This window comes from Rhinopithecus bieti, unplaced genomic scaffold (assembly GCF_001698545.2).
Source record: "Rhinopithecus bieti isolate Rb0 unplaced genomic scaffold, ASM169854v2 scaffold_15437, whole genome shotgun sequence".
NCBI lineage: Eukaryota > Metazoa > Chordata > Mammalia > Primates > Cercopithecidae > Rhinopithecus > Rhinopithecus bieti.
The window spans coordinates 171,450-194,614 of record NW_016808212.1 but is presented as its reverse complement, the minus strand read 5'-3'; the positions used below and the strand labels follow the sequence as shown (position 1 = coordinate 194,614).

General features: G+C 43.2%; 1 protein-coding gene across 6 annotated transcripts in view; it reads left to right on the top strand.

Annotated features, from left to right (window-relative positions):
- LARP4B (La ribonucleoprotein 4B) overlaps window positions 1-23,165 on the top strand; it is an 84,417-nt gene that overhangs the window by 8,681 nt on the left and 52,571 nt on the right. For 4 of the 6 annotated variants that reach the window (XM_017885817.1, XM_017885816.1, XM_017885820.1 and 1 more), the window contains exons 3-5: window positions 480-539; window positions 20,476-20,623; window positions 20,867-21,007. In XM_017885817.1, coding sequence (XP_017741306.1) covers window positions 480-539; window positions 20,476-20,623; window positions 20,867-21,007 — 349 coding nt within the window. Of the gene's footprint in view, window positions 1-479; window positions 540-14,059; window positions 14,757-20,475; window positions 20,624-20,866; window positions 21,008-23,165 lie in introns of those variants that run through there. The other 2 variants (XM_017885814.1, XM_017885815.1) reach the window with 2 other exon arrangements.

Genomic DNA, 23,165 nt, shown 5'->3' with positions numbered 1-23,165 from the left:
GTAGTAGGTGATAACAAAAACAAAATTGTTATAGCCCTAGATACTTAAAGCCATTTATTTTTTAAAACGAGGATGTGTAGTGATTTGTAAATACTTTAATAACATTATAGTCACTATAGTAGGATGTACTTAAAGAGTTAGGATTTTAATATAAATTTTTTTGACTACTTTTGTTCATTTAAAAATTTTATGTCAAGCAGTAATATTTAAAGTTCCAAAATGGCTTTGAGAAAAGTAGCTTTTCTTAGTTTTCCCAAATGAAACTACAAAGAACTTTATCTATGATGTTCATTCAGAATTTAAAAATTTTAAGCCTCCTGCCTTCTGAATATCTTATGAATTCACGAATTTGTCATGTAAAATGTGCATTTCTCAGTGGGTTAAGTTTGGCCCAATTACTGTGGTTTGAAGACGTGTTTTTTTTTTTTTTTTTTTTTTTTAATGTTGTACTGATGTTGTCTTTGTTTTCAACTTTACAGATGAACGGTCCTATATCTCAAACCACTTCTCAGACAAGTTCCATCCCACCTTTGAGTCAGGTAATTTGATTTTGAGATTAATCACAGATTGTTTAATCACAGTCAAGGCTCAGAGATACTTCCTTAAGAAAAATGTTTATTGTAACAAAAATTAGAAAATGTAGATATTTCTCAGAAAGTTGTGGTCGGGGATCCATTGATCGCCACACCCCAGGGGTATAGTAACTGTCAATACTGTATGTCCTTTGTAGCTTCTGTGTGTCTGTTTTGTGTGCAGTTCTGCAAACAGCAGCATACCATTTAGATTAACTTATTGTCAAATATTAGTCGCAAAATTTTTATTGTGTCGTTTATAATCTGTTGTATGTATATGATTAGCTTTCAGTTTTGGTAACTTGTGTTCCTTAAACCACACAAATTGAATAGTAAGCTTTTACTCAGAAAATTTGTTTTACATTTTAGCTGTGGTAAGGAAGTAGAATTCATTGGTTTTTAAATTCTGCCTTTCATCATTTGCATATGCATATATAAAGTGCTTCAGAGAGCTACTACTCGAAATTCAGTCTGATGGAAGGATCTTATACATTGCATAAAATTTAAAAGGAAAATTTTTTATGTAAAAAATAAAATTACAATAAATCTCGTGTGTTTCCCCATTCTAAGCAGTTCATGTAGGAATTAAAGGAGGAGTTGGATTGTTAAACTAATTTTTTTTTTTCTCAATTAGAGATGAGGTCTCACTGTGTGGCCCAGGCTAGTCTTGAACTTCTGAACTCAAAGTGATCCTCCCGCCTTGGCCTCCCAAAGTGCTAGGATTACAAGCATGAGCCACCATGCCCGGCCAGCTTTTAGCAAAGAAGAATTTTAAGAAAACAAAAGACACCTTCCAAATTATTATATTTTATAAATTTATTATTTATGTAAAATTTTTGTGTATTCTGTTTTTACATTAATTTTTTTATTTTATTATTATTTTTTTTGTGTGACAGTTTCCCTCTTGTTGCCCAGGCTGCAGTGCAATAGTGCGATCTCAGTCACTGCAACCTCTGCCTCCCGGGCTCAAGGGATTCTCCTGCCTCAGCCTCCCGCGTATCTGGGATTACAGGCATGTGCCATCACGCCTGGATCATTTTGTGTTTTTAGTAGAGACGGGGTTTCACCACGTTGGTCAAGCTGGTCTTGAACTCATGACCTCAGGTGATCCGCCTGTCTCGGCCTCCCAAAAGTGTTGGGATTAGAGGCATGAGCCACTGCGCTTGGTGCACATTGATTTTTTAAAAATGAATTTTATAATATTTTAAAGTCATTCTAAATCCAAACATAAGACCTTTGGTAGTCTAAGAAGAAAATTATATAAGACATAAATTAGATATCCCTTGAGTATAAATCTTTAAGGGAGTTTGTTTCAGCAAGTTCTGATTCTCTCCATGGTTGACTTTCAGTCCAACATAATATTCAGACATCTTTAGAAACCTATTGCAGGCATTGCTGTGAATGTTTTCTAATTAGCATTGTTCATAGTGCACCTAAAGGTGTGGAGAGTTACATGCTTCATAGTTGACCAGGAGTTTGCATTGGTTTAGTGATTAGGTGGCAGGTTGTTATGATAGGCACATGAATACATTTAGCAGTCAGGGTTGAGGAACCAGGCTATTTACAGTTTAGCCATTCCATTAAAGTCGAGTAGGAGGAGACTTGCAATAGAGATACCCAAATAAATACCTGAATAATTCAGGAGCAGGTTTGCATTTATCCACTGGTACTATTTAGTTGCATTTATTATACAGCTTCCTGCCATCTCCAGAAAACTTACTGAGCTAGTAACTATTTACAGGTTTAGCCAAAGAACACAAAAAAGTGATCTTTATTAGACTGTAAAGATATGGTTTCCCTAAGATCGAGACCATCTTGGCTAACACGGTGAAACCTCGTCTCTACTAAAAATACAAAAAATTAGCTGGGCATGGTGGCAGATGCCTGTAGTCCCAGCTATTTGGGAGGCTGAGGCAGGAGAATGGCCTGAACCTGGGAGGCGGAGGTCGCAGTGAGCTGAGATCGCACCACCACACTCCAGCCTGGGCGAAAGAGCGAGACTCTGTCTCAGAAAAAAAAAAAAAAAAAAGAATATGGTTTCCCTATTATGAGAACAGTATATTATAATGAGTGATTTGATTGTCAGAATTACTCAAATTTGTGTACACGTGTTTTCTCCACTAAACTGTAAACTTCTGGTACTGTGTTCTGTTCATTAAAAAACAAAAAAACTTTATTAAAGTGTAATTTACATTCTGTAAAATTCACCCATTTAAAGTAAGCAGTTGAATTATTTTTAGTAGATTTACTGAGTTGTGCAATCATCACCATAATGTAGTCTTAGAACTTTTACATTACCCCAGTAAATCCCCAGTCCACTCCCAGGCCCACTTACAGTTAGGCCCTGTTTCTCCCCCAGCGTTGGGCATTCACAAACATGCTCTGTGTCTCCAAATTCTGTTCCCCTCTGTGGCCAGCTCAATGCGTTGTGTCTGGTAGGCGGGCAACTAGTACTGCCTGCGTAAAATTTGAGTGTCCATCCATTCAACAAAACTGAGTGCAAGTGATAATGATGGCTAAGAATTTTCTGTGGAGAGGTTGTTCAGATGAGCGTGAGATACACATGCCTTCAAGGAACCCTAACACAGCATGCAAGGTTGCATGATGATACTGTGTGTGAGCCTTAGGTACGAGATGAGCATATACCTGGAGGTAGGAGGCGCTGAGACATAGGTGAGTCTAGAAGAAGCACTCTTTATCTTGCCCCTAGTCAAGCAAGATTGTTTTGAATGTTCTCACCTTGATGTAATAGGGATCTACTAATTTGAAGTATATCGTACTTATAGTTATGATTACAGTACTTTGCGTTAAGTTTCCCTGAGTTCCAGGCAGGGACAGTGATGAAACTCTCTAGTCCCTCAATATTTCAGAAACGTGAAGGAAACTAGGATGGGGAGTGGTCACAGGGATGGAAGGAAAACCAGAGGACAGTGTGGGGTGGAGATAGAGGCAGAGAGGCTGACTCAAGTGAAGTGTAGTAAGGTACAAAGCGAGGGTCAGTTGTGACCTTAGCAAGAGTATTTTCCAGGACTGATAGGAGCAAAAGCCAGATTGCAGTGGGTGAGAGACAGGAGTGGTAGACACAACTTGAACAGTGACATTCCTCCTAAGATCTTGACTTTGAAGGTAAGGTGATAGATAGCGAGAAGGGATCGAAAGGGTTTTGAGGGTGTTTATGATGAAGAGTGACCACTGGCAGTGGGCCACTGCGATGGGTTCTCCTTGAGGAAGAAAAAATAACCACTCGCATTCAGCAACAGTGTCATTTGGTTAAAGGTTCTTTACCTTCCCTGTTAGGGCCACAAACTTCATCTATAGCAAACGTCATTCTCGGCGGCTTTTTGCCCCTCCTGAAGCCCACTCAGGGACTCCAGTTCTTACTTCTGTGTGTGACCAGCCAAGTAGCTGCTTTTCCCTTGGAGACACTGCATCAGTCTGGAAACCATTTTCTGCTGGAATGATCCTGTTGTGTTTTATCATAAATCAGCAGCAGGTTTGAGAGAGGAATGTGGGACAAGTAATATTAGATAGAAGTGTTTATGTTAAATTACCTCCTCAAAAGAAAGATGCAAAGTCACAGCAAGTCTTCTAATCATAGTGTGAAACTGGAGAGGTGAAATTGGAACTCTAACTCGTCCTCATACTAAACTCTATGTACAGTTCAGCAAATCATCTATATCAAAATGATTATTTATTTATTTATTTGAGACAGTCTCACTCTGTTAGGCTGTCTAGAGTGCAGTGGTGCGATCTCTGCTCACTGCAGCCTCCGCCTCCAGGGTTCAAGCGATTCTTGTGCCTCAGCCTCCTGAGTAGCTGGAATTACAGGCATGCGCCACCATGCTTGGCTAATTTTTGTATTTTTCGTAGAGATGGTGTTTTGCCATGTTGCCCAGGCTGGTCTCAAACTCTGGCCTCAAGTGATCTGCCTGCCTTGGCCTCCCAAGATGTTGGGATTACAGGCATGAGCCACTGCACCTGGCCCAGAATTTTTTCTTTTTTTAAAACTCCTTTACAGATGGTGATAACAAAAAACTTTCGTCCATTCCTTTATCAGTTTTCAAAAAAACCACCTTTGCCTTTTGATGACACAGCTTCTGAATGAATATTAATTAGCAATCCAGATTAATTATTGCAGGCTTATATTTTAAATAAAAGTAGGCTTCGCAATCAGAAAGCTTGAATTTCTATGAAAATATCCAACGCCTGTATTTATACGTACATGACACATGGCTGCTCTTGGCATGTTATCTTGCAGGTTAAACCTTTTGGCAGGTTGTTGCCACCTTGTCAGTCTGTTTTAAGAAAAGACTTGGGCTGGGTGCAGTGGCTCACGCCTGTAGTCCTAGCACTTTGGGAGGCCGAGGCGGGCGGATCACCTGAGGTCAGGAGTTCGAGACCAGCCTGACCAATATGATGAAACTCCGTCTCTACTAAAAATACAAAAATTAGCTGGGCGAGGTGGCGCATGCTTGTAATCCCCGCTACTCGGGAGGCTGAGACGGGAGAATCGCTTGAACCCGGGAGGCGGAGGTTGCAGTGAGCTGAGATAGTGCCATTGCACTCCAGCCTGGGCAGCAAGAGCAAAACTGTCTTCAAAAAAAGAAAAGAAAAAAGACAAGACAAGACTTGACTGGGTGTAGTGCCTCACACCTATAAATCCTAGCACTTTGGGAGGCCAGGGTGGGAGGATTGCTTGAGCCCAGTTCAAGACCCCATATCTACACAGAAAAAAAGAACAGGCATGGTGCCTGCTGTCTGAGCTATTCAGGAGGCTGATGAGGGAGAATTGCTTGAGCCCAGGAGGTCAAGGCTGCAGTGAGCTGTGATTGCATCATTGCACTCCAGCCTGGATGACAGAGGAAGACACTGTCTCTAAAAAAATAAAGTAAAAACAAAAGACCTCAGAACTTTCCTTAAGGATGTTGGTACAGTTTCCTGTCTTAGAAATATGTTTGTTACTATGTTAGGAAGTGTAAAGCTGCCTTTACTTCAGAATGAGTTAGTGACAAAACAATCTTTTTATCCCCAGAGTGTGCGCACGGTTCTTGGTCTCCTGCTAACTTCCGAGAACTTACCCTAGGATGGAGGATACTCTGACCAGATGCCCTCTTTTCCTCTTAGAATATATTCGTGCTGAGACGGAGTAGATCCTTTTTAATGTAGGATATTTCTTTTTGATGACATAGTATTGTAGCATTTTGATTGTAGCATTTTGGCCATTGACAGAAGGAATGCTTTCTATAACACATACCCCTGATCTTTTTAGCTCCAAGGCGTATTTAAAAATAGAGGGATTTCTTCATTCCCTGTTTGGCTCACTATTCTTAGTTTTATCCTTGTGTCAATGCTGTGCCATGCTGCTAAAACTTCTTTTGTTGTGGGAGTGTGACAGATGTAATAGTAGTCTTTCAAGGCGCTGGCATCAGTAAAAACATCTCTCGACTTAGAACATTTTGTAATTTCTTTAAAAAAGTTAGTAATTTTACTGCTTAGTATTTGCATCATTTAGAATATGACAAATAGTCTTTTTGCAAACTCTTTTTCATTTTGGGATTCAGTTTAATTGCTATTAAGGCATTTTGTTCAGTAGTAGATTTATAAATCAACTTTGTGTGGCAGCACCATGCAAACAGTTGTACTGAGAGAATCGTCAAATCCCTGGGAGGAAGCGGCAGGCGTGCCGGAGTCCGCTGCCTGGCAGCCGGCGGCCTCATGGGCCCTGGTGTCCTTACGTGTGTGTGGAAATACAGCACACACAGCTATGTGCACAGACCGTAAAAGTACAGCTCAGTGTATTTCTGCAGAATAAACACATGTAGGTAGTCCACTGCCAAGATCCTGAAACAGCCCTGTGAGTTTTGGCAGCAATTCGAAGACGTGTCGCGATTATAGAAATTGCGAAAATAGGAGAAATGTGTATCTTCAAATTAGGGAGCTTGTGTATATGAGATACTTGAATCACGCAGTGGAGTCAAAGTTTCTGAGATGGTCAGGCTGCTTCATCCTTTGTTTGGACTTCTCATCTCATGGAGCCCGTGCTTCTCACCGGGACAGCTGCAGTCACTCCTCACTGGTGTCCCCAAGCCACCCTTCCTTTCTAACACAGTGGCCAGAGGATCCCTTCGAGAAGGCCAAGTCAGAACCTGCCACTCCTGTGCTCAACATCAAAATCAGCCTGAGTCCTGGCAGGGCCCTAGCCCTTCGCAGTCTGGCACCTGTCCTCTCTGACTCTGCTGGCTGCTGGCCCTCCCCTGGCACACTGCTCCAGCCCCAGTGGGCTCTTGACCCTTGACCATTCCAGCATCACCTTACCGCAGGGCTCTCTGCCTCAACTGGTCCTGGCATGTCCCTTTCCCAGAAGTGTTTGAGGCTTGTTCTCTTACCTTTCTCAGTCTCAGCCTCACCTTCTCAGCGAGTCCTATCTATCCACATCCATCTCCTCACTTCTGGCTTGCCTCAGACCCTTTACATGTAGCAGTTAGCACCTTCTAACAATGTTAGGTAGTTGTTAGATTTGGTGTTTGTCTCCCTGGACTAGAATGCAAGCTCCATCAAAGCTGGGGTTTGGTTTTGTTCTTTGATGTATCCCAATGTCTTCCTGACAGGTAGGTGCTCCATAAATGTCTCCAGTATAAAAGAATATATCACATATGGTGGTAATCACTGCAGATTGTCATGGCTCTTACTGTGCACTCTGCTAACACTTCAGTTTACTCATTAACTCCTGTTAGCCCTATACCTGTCTTACCCCTAGTTACTGTTTTCCCCATTTTACAAATGAGGAAACTGAGGCACAAAGTGGTTTAAGTAATTTATCTCCAAGATTACTGAACTAAAAAGTGGTAGAACCAGGATTTGGACCCAGGCAATCTGGCTTCGGAGTCTAAACCCAAGAGGAAATACTTTGTATTTGGCACTGTTATTTCATTAAAAAAGATACACAAGAAAGAAATAATTTAAAACACCCAGCTCTTTCAGCCATCTGAAAGGCTTTTCAGAATTGTTTGTTTAGTTTAGTTTAGTTTAGTTGTTTTTTTAGAGACAGGGTCTTGCTCTGTCACCCAGGCTGGAGTGCAGTGGAACAGTAATAGCTCACTGCAGCCTCGAACTTCCGGGCTCAAGTGATCCTCCTGCCTCAGCCTCCCAAGTAGCTGGGACTACAGACACGCGCCCTCACACCCAGCTAACTTTTAGTTTTTATTTGTAGAGATAGGGTCTTGCTGTGTTGGCGAGGCTATTTCAGATATCTTTAAGACTGTCCCCCCATCACAGGCCCATCACATTTGCCCTCTAGGAGGGCTGAAGTGTCTTGGTGGATGAGCACTGGGGGCCCTCCACAGGTTTGCTGCCCACAGCTGCCTTGGATCTCTGCTCCCCACATCCGGTGCCTTGCTCCTCAGTCACCCCAGTTGTGGCTCGAGTGGGCCCAGTGGTGGCTTGAGCTGCAGCTCCAGAAGGTACAAGTCATAAACCTTGGTGGCATCCATGGTGCTGATTTTCAGGCAAGAAAGAATGCTATAGAGAGCTGTGGGGCAGCCTCCACCTGGATTTCACAAGATGCTGTGGACAGCCTGGGGCCAGGCAGGGACTCGTCACAGCAGCAGAGCCTGTACTCGGGCAATGACAAGCAGAAATTCGGAGTTGGACCTGCTGCAGAGAAGCCCCACCAAGGGCATTGCCTAGTAGAGTCATGGGAGTGGCCTGACAGCCTTGAACTGTGGAGCTGCCAGCTTATAGCATCAGCCTGGGAGAGCTGTGGGCAGGAGACTCCAACCCCTGACAGCTGCTGGGTGGACTGAGCCCAGCGAAGCCATCGGGTGGGGCTGCCTGAGGCCCTGGGGACCCAACCCTGTTCCACGGTGCCCAGAGGGTTAGGACCTGAAGTCAAAGGAGATGATTCTCCAGAGAGGCTTGATAGTTAATATTGTCTGCCCTGTTGGGTCTTGGACTTACCTGGGACCTCTTGCTGCTTCTTGCCTATTGCTCCCTTTTGGAAAGGGATTTTTTTTTTCTTTTTTCTTTTTTCTGAGACGGAGTTTCGCTCTTGTTGCCCAGGCTGGAGTGCAATGGCATGATATCTGCTCACTGCAACCCCTGCCCCGCTGGGTTCAAGCAATTCTCCTGCCTCAACCTCTTGAGTAGCTGGGATTACAGGCATGCACCACCACAGCTGGTGAATTTTTTGTATTTTTAGTAGAGACTGGGTTTCTCCATGTTGATCAGGCTGGTCTTGAACTTTTGACCTCAGGTGATCTGCCTGCCTTGGCCTCCCTAAGTGCTGGGATAATCTCTGTTCTTTGTAAATTGCCCCATCTCAGGTATTCTGTTAGAGCAGCACAGAATGGTTTCACAGAGGACTTTAAGGCTTGAAAAGTGCGGGGAGGAGACTGGAGAAAGAAACAGCGAGGCAGTGTGCTGGCGTTCATTAGTATGAGATGGAAGAGGTTGGGGGAATGGTATCTTAGAAGCCGAGATCATAGAGGTAGGCTGGGGCCAGATTATGGGAGACTTTGAAGTGGGACTTTGGGATTCTATTCCAACTACTTAAAGTCTGCATAACAGCTCTTTGAAATAGATGTCGTTGTTGGCTCCGTTTTACAAATGAGAAAACAGAGACAAAGAGGTTAAATAATTTGCCAGAGATGACACATGTAAAAATGGAGCTGAGACTCAAACCCAATCAGGTGATCTCGTGACCTTGTCTGCTTTCCTGTGCCCTTTCATTCTACAGCTGGTATGAATTGTTTGTATCTTTAGAGCAGAATGTGTTTTTCCATTTAGATATTTCATTCTCTTTGAGTAGCGTAACAGTGTGGTCAGTGTGTGATCTGAGTTTTGTTTTGTCATTCGAAGCTGCCCCTACAGCTCTTGGTGCCTCATTTCCCTTGTCTGTACAGTGGATTGGTGGTTCTACCTTGGGGGTCGTTAAGAGTGTAAACTAAGACGTGTGACAAAATGGATGCATAGATGAAATTAATACTTTGTGGCACATAGTGCTGTGTAAAGTGTTTACTACCATTATCATCATCATCATCATTATGATCATTTCAGCACTTGGATTTTAGTGTATTCAGAATTGCTCCTGTTACCTTCATGTTTAAGTATAATTCCTAAACTTTTTATCATAAAATGTTAATATTAAAAAAACATTAATAGGACGCCAGTCATAACTCACAGGTTAAATAAACAACAACATCTCTCTTGCAGAGGAATTAAAACAATTATTTTGTTTTTCACATAGCATGTCAGAACCATGATAAGAAAAATAATTACTTATACTAAAAGCAAAACATTACAGATGTCAACATAAGACAAGACCCATTATGTGAGTCCACTGTCAGGGGCCGGACCACGTAGTGCAGGAGCAACTTGTTTGGTTGTGGACAGCGCCTGTTTCTCACCAGATGGCAGGCTGGGCGTTCCTGCATCAGGTGCTTTCAAGAGACTTTCTAGTTCTGGTACCAGAGCTTGTAGGTCTCTTTTCCCTTTTTTTCCTTTTCTTTCCTTTTTCTTAATTGGAGTGCTCAGACATCTGCAGAAGTGGAGAGAATAATATCATGAACTGAATGCAGCATCATGAACTTGCATCCCCACATTCCACTGCTGTGTTGTTTTGGTTTTTTGAGGTGGAGTTTCGTTCTTGTCACCCAGGCTGGAGTGCAGTGGCGCGATCTCGGCTCATTGCAACCTCTGCCTCCAGGGTTCAAGTGATTCTCCTGCCTCAGCCTTCCGAGTAGCTGGAACTACAGGCACGCACTCCCACGCTCGGCTAATTTTTTGTATTTTTAGTAGAGACAGGCTTTCACCATGTTGGCCAGGCTGGTCTTGAAACTCCTGACCTCTGGTAATCCACCCCCCTTGGCCTCCCAAAGTGCTGGGATTACAGGCATGACCCACCACGTCCGGCCTGGACTGCTGTTTTTAAATCTTTTCCTCCCGCTATGCACATGACTATTTTAACTTTTACATATGTGTGTATATATTTACTGTATTTGCTAGGGTATTTTAAAGCAAATTGTAGATAATGTATCGCCTTGCCCCAAATACTTCAGCATGCATCTCTAACATCATTCCATTTTCACACCTGACACAATTAGTAATAATTTCTTGATTCCTACAGACACTGTTTTTTATTGCTATTTATTTTTTGCTCTCCTTTGATTTTTTTCACCTTTTTAAAATTGCTATTTATTTCAGACATCATTTCGTAAAGTTAGAAAATTAAATACAACTGTAAGTAGCTATATATTTTACGGAGCAAAATTCTGATACTGTTTTCCTTTGGGGGAATTTATGAACTATTTTATTTAGTTAACACCGTCCCATGAAATATAATTTGGGAAATACTGGAACACTATAGAAAAACCAGAAGCCTGAAATCTTTCTGGCTGGGATAACATTTAAAGTTATGTTTTGTTGAGTTTATGAGAATAAGAAAAAACACAATGCAGCATTCTTGCTGCTGTTCTGAGCTTTTGGATCCCAGTCTTGTTTGGAATTAGGCACATGGAGTATGCTGGCTGTCAGTCGGGCTCTGTTGTCATTAGGATTTGGGTTTGAGTGGCAGGAACATGTGACCGCTGTGCAAGGGGTTATTTTTGTTCTCTGGGTGTTGGCTTCTCCTCAGAAATTATAGCAAGTTAGTGTTAGTGTGAGGTGCGTCTGTGGAGGCTCGGGATCGGCACGCGTGTCGTATGCTTGTGAGCTCTCAAACATGGGCTGTTGCTTCAGCAAAGAACTAAGTAGTGACAATGACAGTGAAAAAACTGACCTGTTACAAAAATCTGTGGAGGAGAAGGAACCAGAAAACAAGATAAGTAAAACTTTATCTTCATTATTTGATACCCCTGAAGGTGAGGAGGTTCACATTATTGGCAATGGAACCAGCAGTGCAGCTGGCATTAGCGCGCGGACAAGGATTTTCTCAGGGTCTGGGCACAAACAGGGTCATAGACCCAAGCATTTGTTGAACCCTCTTTCCTCTTTTATATATACATTCTTAACAAGGTATGATAACTTGGATGAGAATGACAAGAATTTAGATATTGTTGTTAATGAGCAGAATTCTGAGGGGGTCTGTGATCTACCGTGTGTGGGTAACAGCAGCCGACAAGGTTGTTATGAAGATGAGGAGCCTTTCTCATGTGTGCCCCTGCCTTCTGACCGAGGCCTGCAGGAGGAAACCTATGTGAGTGGCCATCTGCACTGTAACCCAGCTACTTGTAAAAACTCGTTAGTAGAGAAGGAAATGGTGGTCAGCGTTCACCCCAGTAGCAGTGATGAGAGTAAGTCTTTTGACCTATCCGATCGGGAGGAGAAAGATGGAAACTCTATTGGTATTGATCATCAGCAATGTCAGGATTCAAGAGAGTGCGAGTTTCACAGCATTTGTGTTGCCGACTCTGCGTGCCTGAGCGTGGCAGAGGAGCTGGGCACCTGGGCAGACAGAGTAGCTACAAGACGAGAGTGTTGCTCTGCTGTGACTTCAGCCCTGCGTGCCGTGTCAGGGACCGGCGAGCCAGAGCCACGGCAGGAAGAGCTCTCGCCATGGGACACGCTGGGTCCAGGTGAAAGGACAGGGGAATGCAGTGGAAAAACCAAGCCTTGCCCTGAGCCTGTGGCGTTCAGCCACGCACCTTGTGAAGCAAACGCTGGTAACACGCAGGTGGAGGCTTTACAGGCCGAAGCTTGCACTGAATTCCCTAAAAATTATGCAGAAAGTAGTGCACTACATGATATTGACTTACTCCCTGAATTAAATAACAACATGGACAGTGACTCACTAAGACATGCGTGTGTCCTTCTGGAAGAAAGTGAGAGCCATAACTCAGGAGTAGGAAGTGAGATGGATCATCCAGCTGGTAGCTTCCTTTGTGACACCGCACACCCACCTGGTAGCTTCCATACTGACACTGCACACCCACCTCTTAACTTCTGTACTAACACCGCACGTCCACCTGGTAGCTTCCGTACTGATGCCGCACATCCACCTGGTAGCCTCTGTACTGACACCGCACATCCACCTGGTAGCTTCCTTACTGACACCGCACGTCCACCTGGTAGTCTCCGTACTGACACCGCACGTCCACCTGGCAGCCTCCCTACTGACACCGCACATATCACCTGGTAGCTTCCTTACTTGACACCGCACATCCACCTGGTAGCCTCCGTACTGACACTGCACATCCACCTGGTAGCTTCTGTGCTGATACTGCACATCCACCTGGTGGTTTCCGTACTGACACTGCATATGTTGCAGGGTGTAATGACCCGGAGGCGGTAACAGTTATTGTTGACCAGAGTTTACATTCTAAAAAAGAGAGAGAAAATCACTCTATCACACCAGTAAGCGACAATGATGATTTCCACTTGGATGTTAGCAAATCAGATAGTATCCTACCTGTTGGTCTAGATAGAATTGATTTAAGTCCCAAGAGGCCTATCACTGCAGTGAGATTTGGAAGTGGGTGTCTCTCAGGTCATGCTAATTCAAGAGAAGCAGCCCCAAGCCAGCTTGATGACTGCTGGGAGCTGAAACCTGTTCCCGGGCTAGTCAAGAAGACACAGCGCAGAGGGGACTGCAGCCGGGAGGCCAGAAGTTCCCTGCCGCCAGACAGAGGAGAGGTGTCTCTGCAATCTGAAAATAGTGCCTTTTACCAAGAAGAGGACAGAATTGGCGTTTTGAAGGCTGAGGGTCATGGTGTAAGGGCTTTTGAATTGAAATCTTGGTGTCACACAGATGAGGCTGCAACACAGACCTGTGACCAAACTTGTATGGAGCGCTTGGTGGACACGGAGGGGATGGTGCAGAGGACAGATGGCCTAAAGCCTAGCATGGCACAAGGAGTGCCGCCCAATGGCAAGTCTCCCAGTCACTCCACATCTCTTCACAGTAACTGTATTTCTTCCATATTTATTTTCACCTGCACAGAGGAAGAAGAGAGGGAAACAAGCCCAGGTGACAAAATAGAGGGTGAAATATGTGTGAAGAGTTCATTCAGTGTGTCACAAGACCAGCTGAGTGACCCTCAAAGGTTAGAAAGTGGTGAAAAAGAATCACTGCAAGCAAAGTATAGAGAGACAACGGAAGATGACATAGAGACTGTCAAGTCAGATTCTAAAACAACCTGTGAGTGGGAAACAGGCACACAAAGATATGAGGCAGTGCCACGTCAGGATATGCTCTCCTGCGTTAATTCTAGTACAACAGAGAACGCTGATTTTGAAACAAATCAAATAGAAAACAATGACAAAACACACCGAGTATGCAACTGCAAATATAATGGTCTTAATGTTATAGCACCGTCAGGTCAGAGCTTCGACCCAGCTCTACAGAAGTCAGAGGTCATAGAGAATTCTGTTAGTAGTGGTAAAAGCGCAAAACGCAAGGGAATTTACTGTGAACCAATTGAAGACGCTCCTGGTATCTTTGGTACTAACACATCAGGGTTGAGTACACCAAAACTAACACATAAAGAAGAGGAAGAGAGGCTTTATTTGGAGAAAGATAATCTTGACCCCAAAATTATTGACTGCCTGGGTCCATATGGGACAAGTGAACGTGCACATCGTTTCAAAGAAGGAAACACCAAGTCCACTCTTAAACAGTTGACTTTAAATAGTGAAATGGGTTTTATGGGAAATGCTAAGGTGAGTTTTGAGAAAATAGAGTCACGTGACACTTCCAGTGGGCATTTCTTTTTGGTTGGTGTTGATCCCGCCCTAGTGGACAGATACATAGCTGCCCCCTGCAATGCGGCCCAGGGGATTCCCGCTGTCCCCGTGGACAACAAAGACACTGTCGTACCAAGTAGTGGCCACATTTCATCACTCACAGAAGGTGTCCTAAATAGATCTGAACATCCCTCAAAAGTGGATTGGCAGAGTTTCCCAGAAGGAGTCTCCTGTTTTTTGAGTGAATTTTCTTATTACCCGATGGGAGGGTTAGGAAATCCAGTATTTTCTGAAAGACTGGCCGGTGGTTGTGGTGGATATCAAGTGCGCTATCTCTGGACTAATACAGTCACAAAAGGTGCACTAGAAGGTGAAACAGTATTTAGTGAGGATCTACACCATAAGCCACAGGGCTTGGAAATTGCTTTGTTTTCAGAAAACACTCCTCAGCTACCGGTGTCAGAGGACGGTGTTATTTGGGGATGGCATGATAGAGATGGACAGTTCGTAAGTATGTTTTCTCTGTTTTACTGTTGCGCTGCAGTATGCTAGGCTATACATTTTAATTTTTTAATTATTTTTATTTATTTTTTGAGACAGTCTGACTCTGTCACCCAAGTCGAGTGGCGCGATCTCGGCTCACTACAGCCTCCACCTCCCAAGTTCAAGTGATTGCCGAGTTCAAGTAATTTTTGTGACTCAACCTCCCGAGTAATTGGGATTACAGGCATGTGCTACTACTACGCCTGGCTAATTTTTGTGTTTTTAAAGACGGGATTTCGCCATGTTGGCCAGGCTGGTTTTGAACTCCTGACCTCAGGAGATCCACCCGCCTCTCAGTCTCCCAAAGTGCTGACATTACAGGCATGAGCCACCAGGCCAGCCCATTTTAATTGTTTTTAACTTAAAATTAATAAAGATTTATTCTGAACAGTGGGTAGTTGTTTGAATGCTTATGTATGGCTGTGAATTACTCTAACATTAATGATTTCCAAATTGGAGAATATGAATTCTTGTTGGGTGTACTTAAGCCAGAGTTTGTGTGCAAACTCTTGTTAGCACTAAAGCATGCCCTGCTAGTTGTCCTACACAGCTCTGTGTTGACTTTTTTCTGTCTGTGAATTTTGCCAGCTCTTCTATCTTCCTGGCTGCAGTGCGGTCAGAGCCCTTTGAGGGCATCTTATCTCATGGGCAGTGTAGTTGATTCATTCAGCCTGTGAGCCCATTGAAGGTGTAAGTCACACTGCAAAAGACAAACTTATCTAAAAATCTATGCTTCCTGGTATCTTTGTATGTGTCTGAGGCAGGTAGAATTTGCTGCTTTTAACTGGCTAGAAAATGTTGGTTCTGTCTTCTTGCAGTTAGAATCATTGTGGAGTTCTTTCTTTTTCAGAACCCCAAGATGGTGCTGCCCCTCTGGTTTGGAAGAAGCTTAGCAAATGATTCTATGGGCAGCTAATTTGAGCATCTTTCCAGAAATTCTGTAATAAATGGCAACATTCAACAACAGGAAATTAGTGTTGCTCACAAAACAGACATTTATTGAAGTAGTGTGATTGAAAGCACATACTCAGAGTAGCAAGATCTCATTATTCAGCTAGTGGTTTATTTGTGATTTTTGTGGGCAATGAAACAAGAAAAAGTATTGATATTAAGGAGATAAAGATGGCTCAAATGTCAACACTTACTGTATGGAAATAAGTAGAAATCCCCTTCTATAACGTAAGGAATGATCCGTCCTTACGTTGCCCACATTGGGAGTTTTTCTGGAGAGAGTTATGTTCAAATTCATTAGTTTTGCTCCTTAAATGGTTGTGGAGGCAAAACAGTATAAAACTACATCTTTAAGATAATCTGCAGTTAATCTTTTACGGAAGTGACATAATTTTCAGTTGGTTACCAGTGTCACTGCCTTAGATGTCAACACAGAGCATAAATGATGCCTCAGTGAGAGGTGTGCTTCCAGTTTTAAATTAGCTTTTCCATTATGAGGTATTCCCAAACAGTATTCCAATGTGAGGCGTTACCACATTTAACAATGGTGCCTTGCCTTTCAGAACTTCAGTTTCAAAGTGCTGTTACAGGTGTCTTTTTTTTTTATAGCAAACCTTAATATAACAACTGTTACTCCATTTCACAAATGAAGAACTGGAGGTAGAGCCTTGTATGGTTCCGGAGTCAGCAAATTGCCCTGAATTACTAAACTTTTTAGTGCATCTCTAGGAGTGGTTGGGGCTTGCATGGAATGTTTCTTTCGCCCTTCTCTCACCTGCTTCCTATGCCTCACTGGCCAGTCCCTCTTCTCCAGCATTAGTCACTCCGGTTCCTACTCAGTAACTTGTCGGAGAGACTGCTGTGTCTCATGTCCATAGTATACAAACTTATTAATTGATATGTTGTTTTTCAAAGTGGAGCCTAGTGTTTCTCACAGGGTGGGTGGGGTAGAGGGTTTGTTTAAGCATCTGAACTCAGGCATGTTCACTTTGGAATGTGGCTGTTAAGGTCCGCTTACCTGTGGTTTTAATAACCATTGCTTGGCCGTACGTTTTTAATGGAAAAAATAAGACTTAGAGTCAAGCAGACGACACTGGAATTTATTTATTTATTTTTTTAAAGGATGGAGTCTTGCTCTGTCACCCAGGCTGGAGTGCAGTGGTGCCATCTCGGCTCACTGCAACCTCTGCCTCCTGAGTTCAAATGATTCTCCTGCCTCAGCCTCCTGAGTAGCTGGGATTACAGGTGTGTGCCACCACACCCAGCTAATTTTGTATTTTTAGTAGAGACGGGGTTTCACCATGTTGGCCAGCCTGGCCTTGAACTCCTGACCTCAAGTGATCTGCCCATCTTGGCCTCCCAACATGCTGGGATTACAAGCATGAGCCACCACACCCGGCCCCACGCTGGAGTTCTTGATAACCATTTAGAGTTCCATATGACTGCAAGAGAATAGCCATATTTTATAGAAATAGTAGGAGATTCAGATCTTTGTTTAATACAAACTATTTCTCTTGTAAATTATAAGTTAATGAACTCTTGGTGAATGTTGTGTTTTGCTGAACACAATTGCTTAGAATCTAACTTTCTAATTAACTATCGTTTTTATGGGCAAGTTACTTAACCTTTCTCTGCCTTGGTTTTTTTCATTTGTGAAATGAGTCCAGTTAATAACTGCCTCCAAGACTTGTTCTGATTCAGTACAAGGAAGTGCGTAGAATGTGCTCAGCACATGGTAGATCCTTGAATGTCATTAAACCTTAAAAGACGTCTTCATTCTTTCATTCCTGGTCACATCTCTTCAGTCACAGGATTGATTGAACATTTCCTAACTGCATACACTTGATTTGGACTTCTTCACTAAGAGGTAGTCTTTGATTAAGGGTAGAGTCCTAGTCATTTGTGGCATAAAACCTTGCAGAAGTTGTCAAATAGAGGAAAATGTAAATTTATGTTATTAAACATTGATTCATTCCTCATTTATCTTGAGCACCTCCCTACTAAATTCAGGACTGTGCTAGCTATCAGCAGTACTACAGTGAACGGAATGCCCATGGTGACTGCCACCCTGGAATGGGAGGAGCACGAGGGCCTTGGGGGCCCCAACAGCCATGCTGTCACTGCTTTCAAAGTGCTGTTGGTCTGTATTAATAAACCACAAAATGTATTTTGGTACTGAAGGACAGTCAACTGCAAAAGGTACTAATAATAGAGAAGGTTACTATTAGTTAGTGTTGGGAATTTAAAGCACGTGTGGTATGTGCATGAGCTGAGGGGAACCAGCTAAGTGGATGGAATGGAACCAAGGCCGGAAAACTGGATTGTGTGGTGGTGGTGGTGAAAAGAGACTGGGTCTAATGAGGAAAGGCGATGTATGGAAGTATTAGAGTAGGAAAGAGAATAGAGAAATGAATTGACAAAGACAACAGGACAGGTGGAAAGGTGTAAATGCTGCCAGAGCCAGTGTTGTGGGTGACCTGTGGCTGTCTCCTGCCCCCTCATGTAGCTCCATGAGCTCTTGTCTGTTTCCTTCACCATCACACCTGCCAGCTCAGCACCGTGCCTGACATAAGCATGCTGGTGAACATGTCGGAGGCACTTGTTGGACAGATGGGTTAATGAGAGAGAAGAGAGCAAGTAACACTGTGCAGAAGCAGAGGCCAAAAATGAAATTTAGATGTAATGCAAGAGGGAAAATTGAAGAATTGGTGTTCCTTGATTATAATATTCTTGAAGGAACCCAGTTATTTGCCCTATCACCAGTACTTAAAAAAAAAGGAAAAAGAATTCCAGATAGATCCTCATTGAAACATTTGGTTTTATGGGCATGATGCCCATTGGTGGTCCAGTGACTGGAGGAGCAGGAAGGAACAAAGTGTATACCATAAGTTTAACCACATCAGCCGCCTTCTCTCAGTTTCAGAAATAGTTTTATGTTTTTTCTTACCAGCCTCATCACCTGAGCCAATGTGGATTTATTCTGTCTTTTAAAAACTGTTAATGCACCCATTGTTTTTTTGACGGCCCATGGTGGTGCTTCCCAGCCCTTCTCCTGTGTTCTGGGCCACAGAAACGGGTGTGTCTATGCTGCATGCTGGGGTAGTGCAGTGTAACTGCTCCCAGCTTGCAGCCTGGGTCCAAGGGGCACTGTGTACCAGGGACCTGTCCCTTCCTCCAGAAACTTTGACTTCCTGCACTGTGGTGTGAAGGTGGGTGGTACATTTGAAAAGGCAAATAATGTGTAAGTTTGTTGAAGGATTGTGTGTTTGGACATTTGACTTTTCTTTAGACTTTGGGGAGTGCTTCAAGGTGTGTAAGCGTAAGAAAGGCTTGTATCAGAAAAAGCAGGGAGTAGGGAGTGTCCACATGGTGGGGGACTGTTGTGGGTTTATGCTCTATGTCAAGAGGGACCACCAGTCCCCGGTCTCTTGGCAGGATGTTCTGGACAGACGGATGGGAAGAGCAGAAGTGCCAGTGTGCCTAGAGACAGCAAGGAGGTCAGTGTGCTTGGAAGTGGACAAGGCCAGGGAGCGGTGAGCACAGGAGGGCTCTGTGACTACAGTGGGAACTTCGTCTTTTACTCCAAATGAGCCAAGCTGATGCAGGAGGGTTTTGAGTAGAGGACTGCCCTGTCGGACTAATGGAGCATGCGTGACTGTCATGGTGACCGATGAGCTTGGTATGTGCCAGGCATCGTGTTGATGGCGGGAGTTGTTCTGTCTTCCAGGTGAGGTGTAGCCCATGTTCACAGCTGTCCATGGCAGCTTTGGCCTCAGCCCCAGTGATCTGAGAGCCCATTGTGCGGAACACTGGACTAGCAGCCTCATGGTCACCTGTGGATTCTCTTTCAAGGTGATACTGAAGCTCTATTGGGAATGGGAACAGGTAGTTCTGTGAAAAATGTGAGATACTTTATCTTCTTCCTCAAAGGATGCCTGAACTTTCTTACCCTACAGTATCCCTGACAGACCTATTAGAACACTTGAGTTCTTAGGAGCAGTTTTCATTTTCTACACCTTTTGTTTATGGGACTTTTTGAAGCTTTCTTCCTTTTGTTTTAGAGATGGAGTTCTGCTCTGTCGCCCAGGCTGCAGTGCAATGGCGCCATCTCAGCTCCCTGTAACCCCCGCCTCCTGAGTTCAAGTGATTCTCTTGCCTCAGCCTCTCAAGTAGCTGGGATTATAGGCGTGCGCCACCACTGCTGGCTAATTTTGTATTTTTAGTAGAGCCATGTTGCCCAGGCTGGTCATGAACTCCTGGCCTCAGGTGATCCACCCGCCTTGGCCTCCCAAAGTGCTGGGTTTACAGGCGTGAGCCACCGTGCACTGCTGACTTTTTTAAGCTTTCTATTTAGAATTTTATTCATCTACATTGTATTCAAGTTTGTAAAACCCTGAATTGTGATTTTATTAGGAGTCTAGGAAGTCACCAGCTATTCCTCAGGTATAGTTTGTGAAACACTGAATCTTTTGGTGGCAGGCCTGTCCTTCCCCATCTCTGCAAGCCTTGGTCTTGGGAGGAGGAACTTAAAACTTGGGGGGAATTTGATGGAATCCTGACTGCATTTTCTTTTTTTTTTAATTTTGAACCTGGTTTCATCCCAAAGGTGTGTGTAAATATATAGGCTGAGCCTTTGGAGCCTGTATCAGATGTCTCTGAACTCTGCATTAAGGAGTAAAATTGTATTTGGTTGACATTTGGATACAAATGTCTATCTCCTATTTCTTCCTAGGTACCAGCAACTAAGGTTTCAGAGCTGAACCCTAATGCAGAAGTGTGGGGGGCTCCTGTGTTACATCTGGAAGCAAGCAGTGCTGCTGACAGTGTGAGTGCCGCATGGGAGGAGGCGGCTGGCCACCACGCAGACCGTGGCCCCCAGGGTGAGTTGAGCATGGCTGTGGTGTGCAGCCCCCGGCTTTCAGGCCTGTGCTTTTGTTGCCATTTTAATCTGTCTTTAAGATGTTGTTGTTCATTCACAACTGTGTCATGGTATGTGGCAGTGCTTGAGAGCCCAGAGGTCTTTTACAATTCAGTTAAAGAAGTTGAGTAACTGCAAGTGTAAGCTTTGTTCCAAGAAAAAGTTATGCTTCTAACCCTGCTTTGGGGTAAACTCCTAACTGTAGGATCGGATGCCAGTGGTGATGGTGACCAGAGCCATGAGAATGCAGCATTGCCAGACCCGCAGGAGTCGGACCCAGCAGACATGAATGCGCTCGCTCTGGGTCCCTCGGAATATGACTCTCTGCCTGAAAATAGCGAGACAGGTAAACATATCTTATGGGTTCATTTTCCCAGGGAATATGGTCTGCTTTATGTATTTTTTTTATTTAGCATATTAACAGTCTCTGAACAACATGTCTTTCTTTGCCTCCTTTTAATTCTACTTTAAACTCACTCTTATGTGGATGCAGAGAAGATGAGAGGCCTTGTTTAGGGAGGGTGCCATGGAGCATGTAAGGTCTCAAAAGATGAAACCTGGGCTGGGCACGGTGGCTCACGCCTGTCATCCCAGCACTTTGGGAGGCTGAGGCGGGCGGATCACTAAAAAATTTTTTTAGTGGAGATGGGGTTTCACCATGTGAGCCAAGATGGTCTCGATCTCCTGACCTCATGATCCGCCCGCCTCGGCCTCCCATGTTTTCATTTTTATTACCACAATTGTTCTTAACCAGTCCCTGTCCCCTCCCCCACCCCACTTGCCATGGACATTTCGTTATCCCAGTGACCAGGGAATGCGCTGGGCAGGCCGGAGAGGCCAGACTTCAATGCTGTCAGGCACAGCCATGCAGAATGATTTCGTTGGCTTAAGACTGTCAAAATCAGAAACTGTCACTTAAGAGGGAAAATGTGTATGTAGATGTTCTGTGACAGTTTTTTGTTTTTTTGTTTTTTTTTAAACTTTAGAGGAGCTTATTGCTTTAAATAACAATTGTTTGGTAAAATGAATGAAGTATTTATAAAGGCACAAAAATTAAGCCATGTTTGTTTCTTGTAAATATAAATTTGCCATCTTGAATTTGCTTAAAGTGAATTTCCTGTCTGTATGAGCAGTTTTCTGAGTCTGAGGAAGTGCCAGTGTTCAGCAGTTAATTCGATTATATCCCCCTTGTTAATTTACCAATGACTGGTGAGCGACTTGGGAATGGCAGGACATTGGGATAAATTGCAGTCATGTTAGAGTCCATTGAATTTAAGATGGCAAAGGAAAGGAATCCTCATCATTAAAACAGATTTTTATAAAAGATAAAAGGGCGTTATACATTGAGGGAGTGAGAATCCTAATGGCAGGAAGTAAAAGGGGTTCAAAATAAACAATTTAAGTTTCAGACTAAATTGAAATGACCTAATCTTGAACTGGGGTCAGAGTTTATACAGAAGGTGGAAGATAGATAGGAGATGGGTAGATGTGAAGATCTGACCTGAGGATGGAAGATGGGTAATGTTGTCAACAGTGAAATAACATGTGAAAAATGTGCCTGAAGATGGCAGATAAATAATGTTACCAAAAGTGAAATAACATATTAAAATCTATCTGAAGATAGGAGATAGGGAACATTATCAAAACTGAAATAACAGCACGTTAAAGTATATTCTGGAAAGTTTAATTTCAAAAGAAGGTGATTCTTTTTAAAAGGGGTATTTAAAACTATTTTAAAAGAAGAAAAGAATACCTTCTGCTCTGTCTTCCTCCTTCATCTCCCTCCCCCAGCTCCTTCAAGCCTCACTCCTATAAAGCATTAGTGAGGCATAACCGATGTACAAGAAACATCATATAGTTCAGGTGTACCCCAGATTTTCCATAGCTTAAGGAGAATTGAGGAAATAATACACTATTGATTTGTTACCTCTTTCATTCCTCTTTGCTTTGTCCACCAGTTTGATAAGTTGTTCTGTACCTGTAAAATCCTTATCACAATCAAGATCACGAACATCCCAATCACTAGGAAGAGCTTCCTGTGCCCTGTCCTTTCTCCAGGGAACCACTGGTCTGTTTTCTATCACTGTTTGTCAGTTTGCATTTTGTAGATTTTTTTTCTCTTAAAAAAAAAAAAAAACCGAACTCCTGGGCTCCAGAGATCCTCCAGCGTCAGCCCCACAAGTTGCTGGACAACAGACGTGTGATAGAATTTGACAGAGTGTACTGTTTTTGTCTGACTTAAGTTACTATTTTTGAGATTGATTCATGTAACATGAATTAATCATTTATTTTTATTGCTGAGAAGTATTCATGATATGGATATATCACAGTTTGTTTTTCCACTCCCCTATTCATGGATTTTGGGATTGTTTTCAAAATGTGGCTTTACCAATAAATAAAGTATTTATAAAAGTGAACATTTGTCAGCAAGATTTCATATAAACTTATGTTTTCATTTCTCTTGGGTAAAATACCTTGGAATGGAGTAGCTGGATCATCTCGTA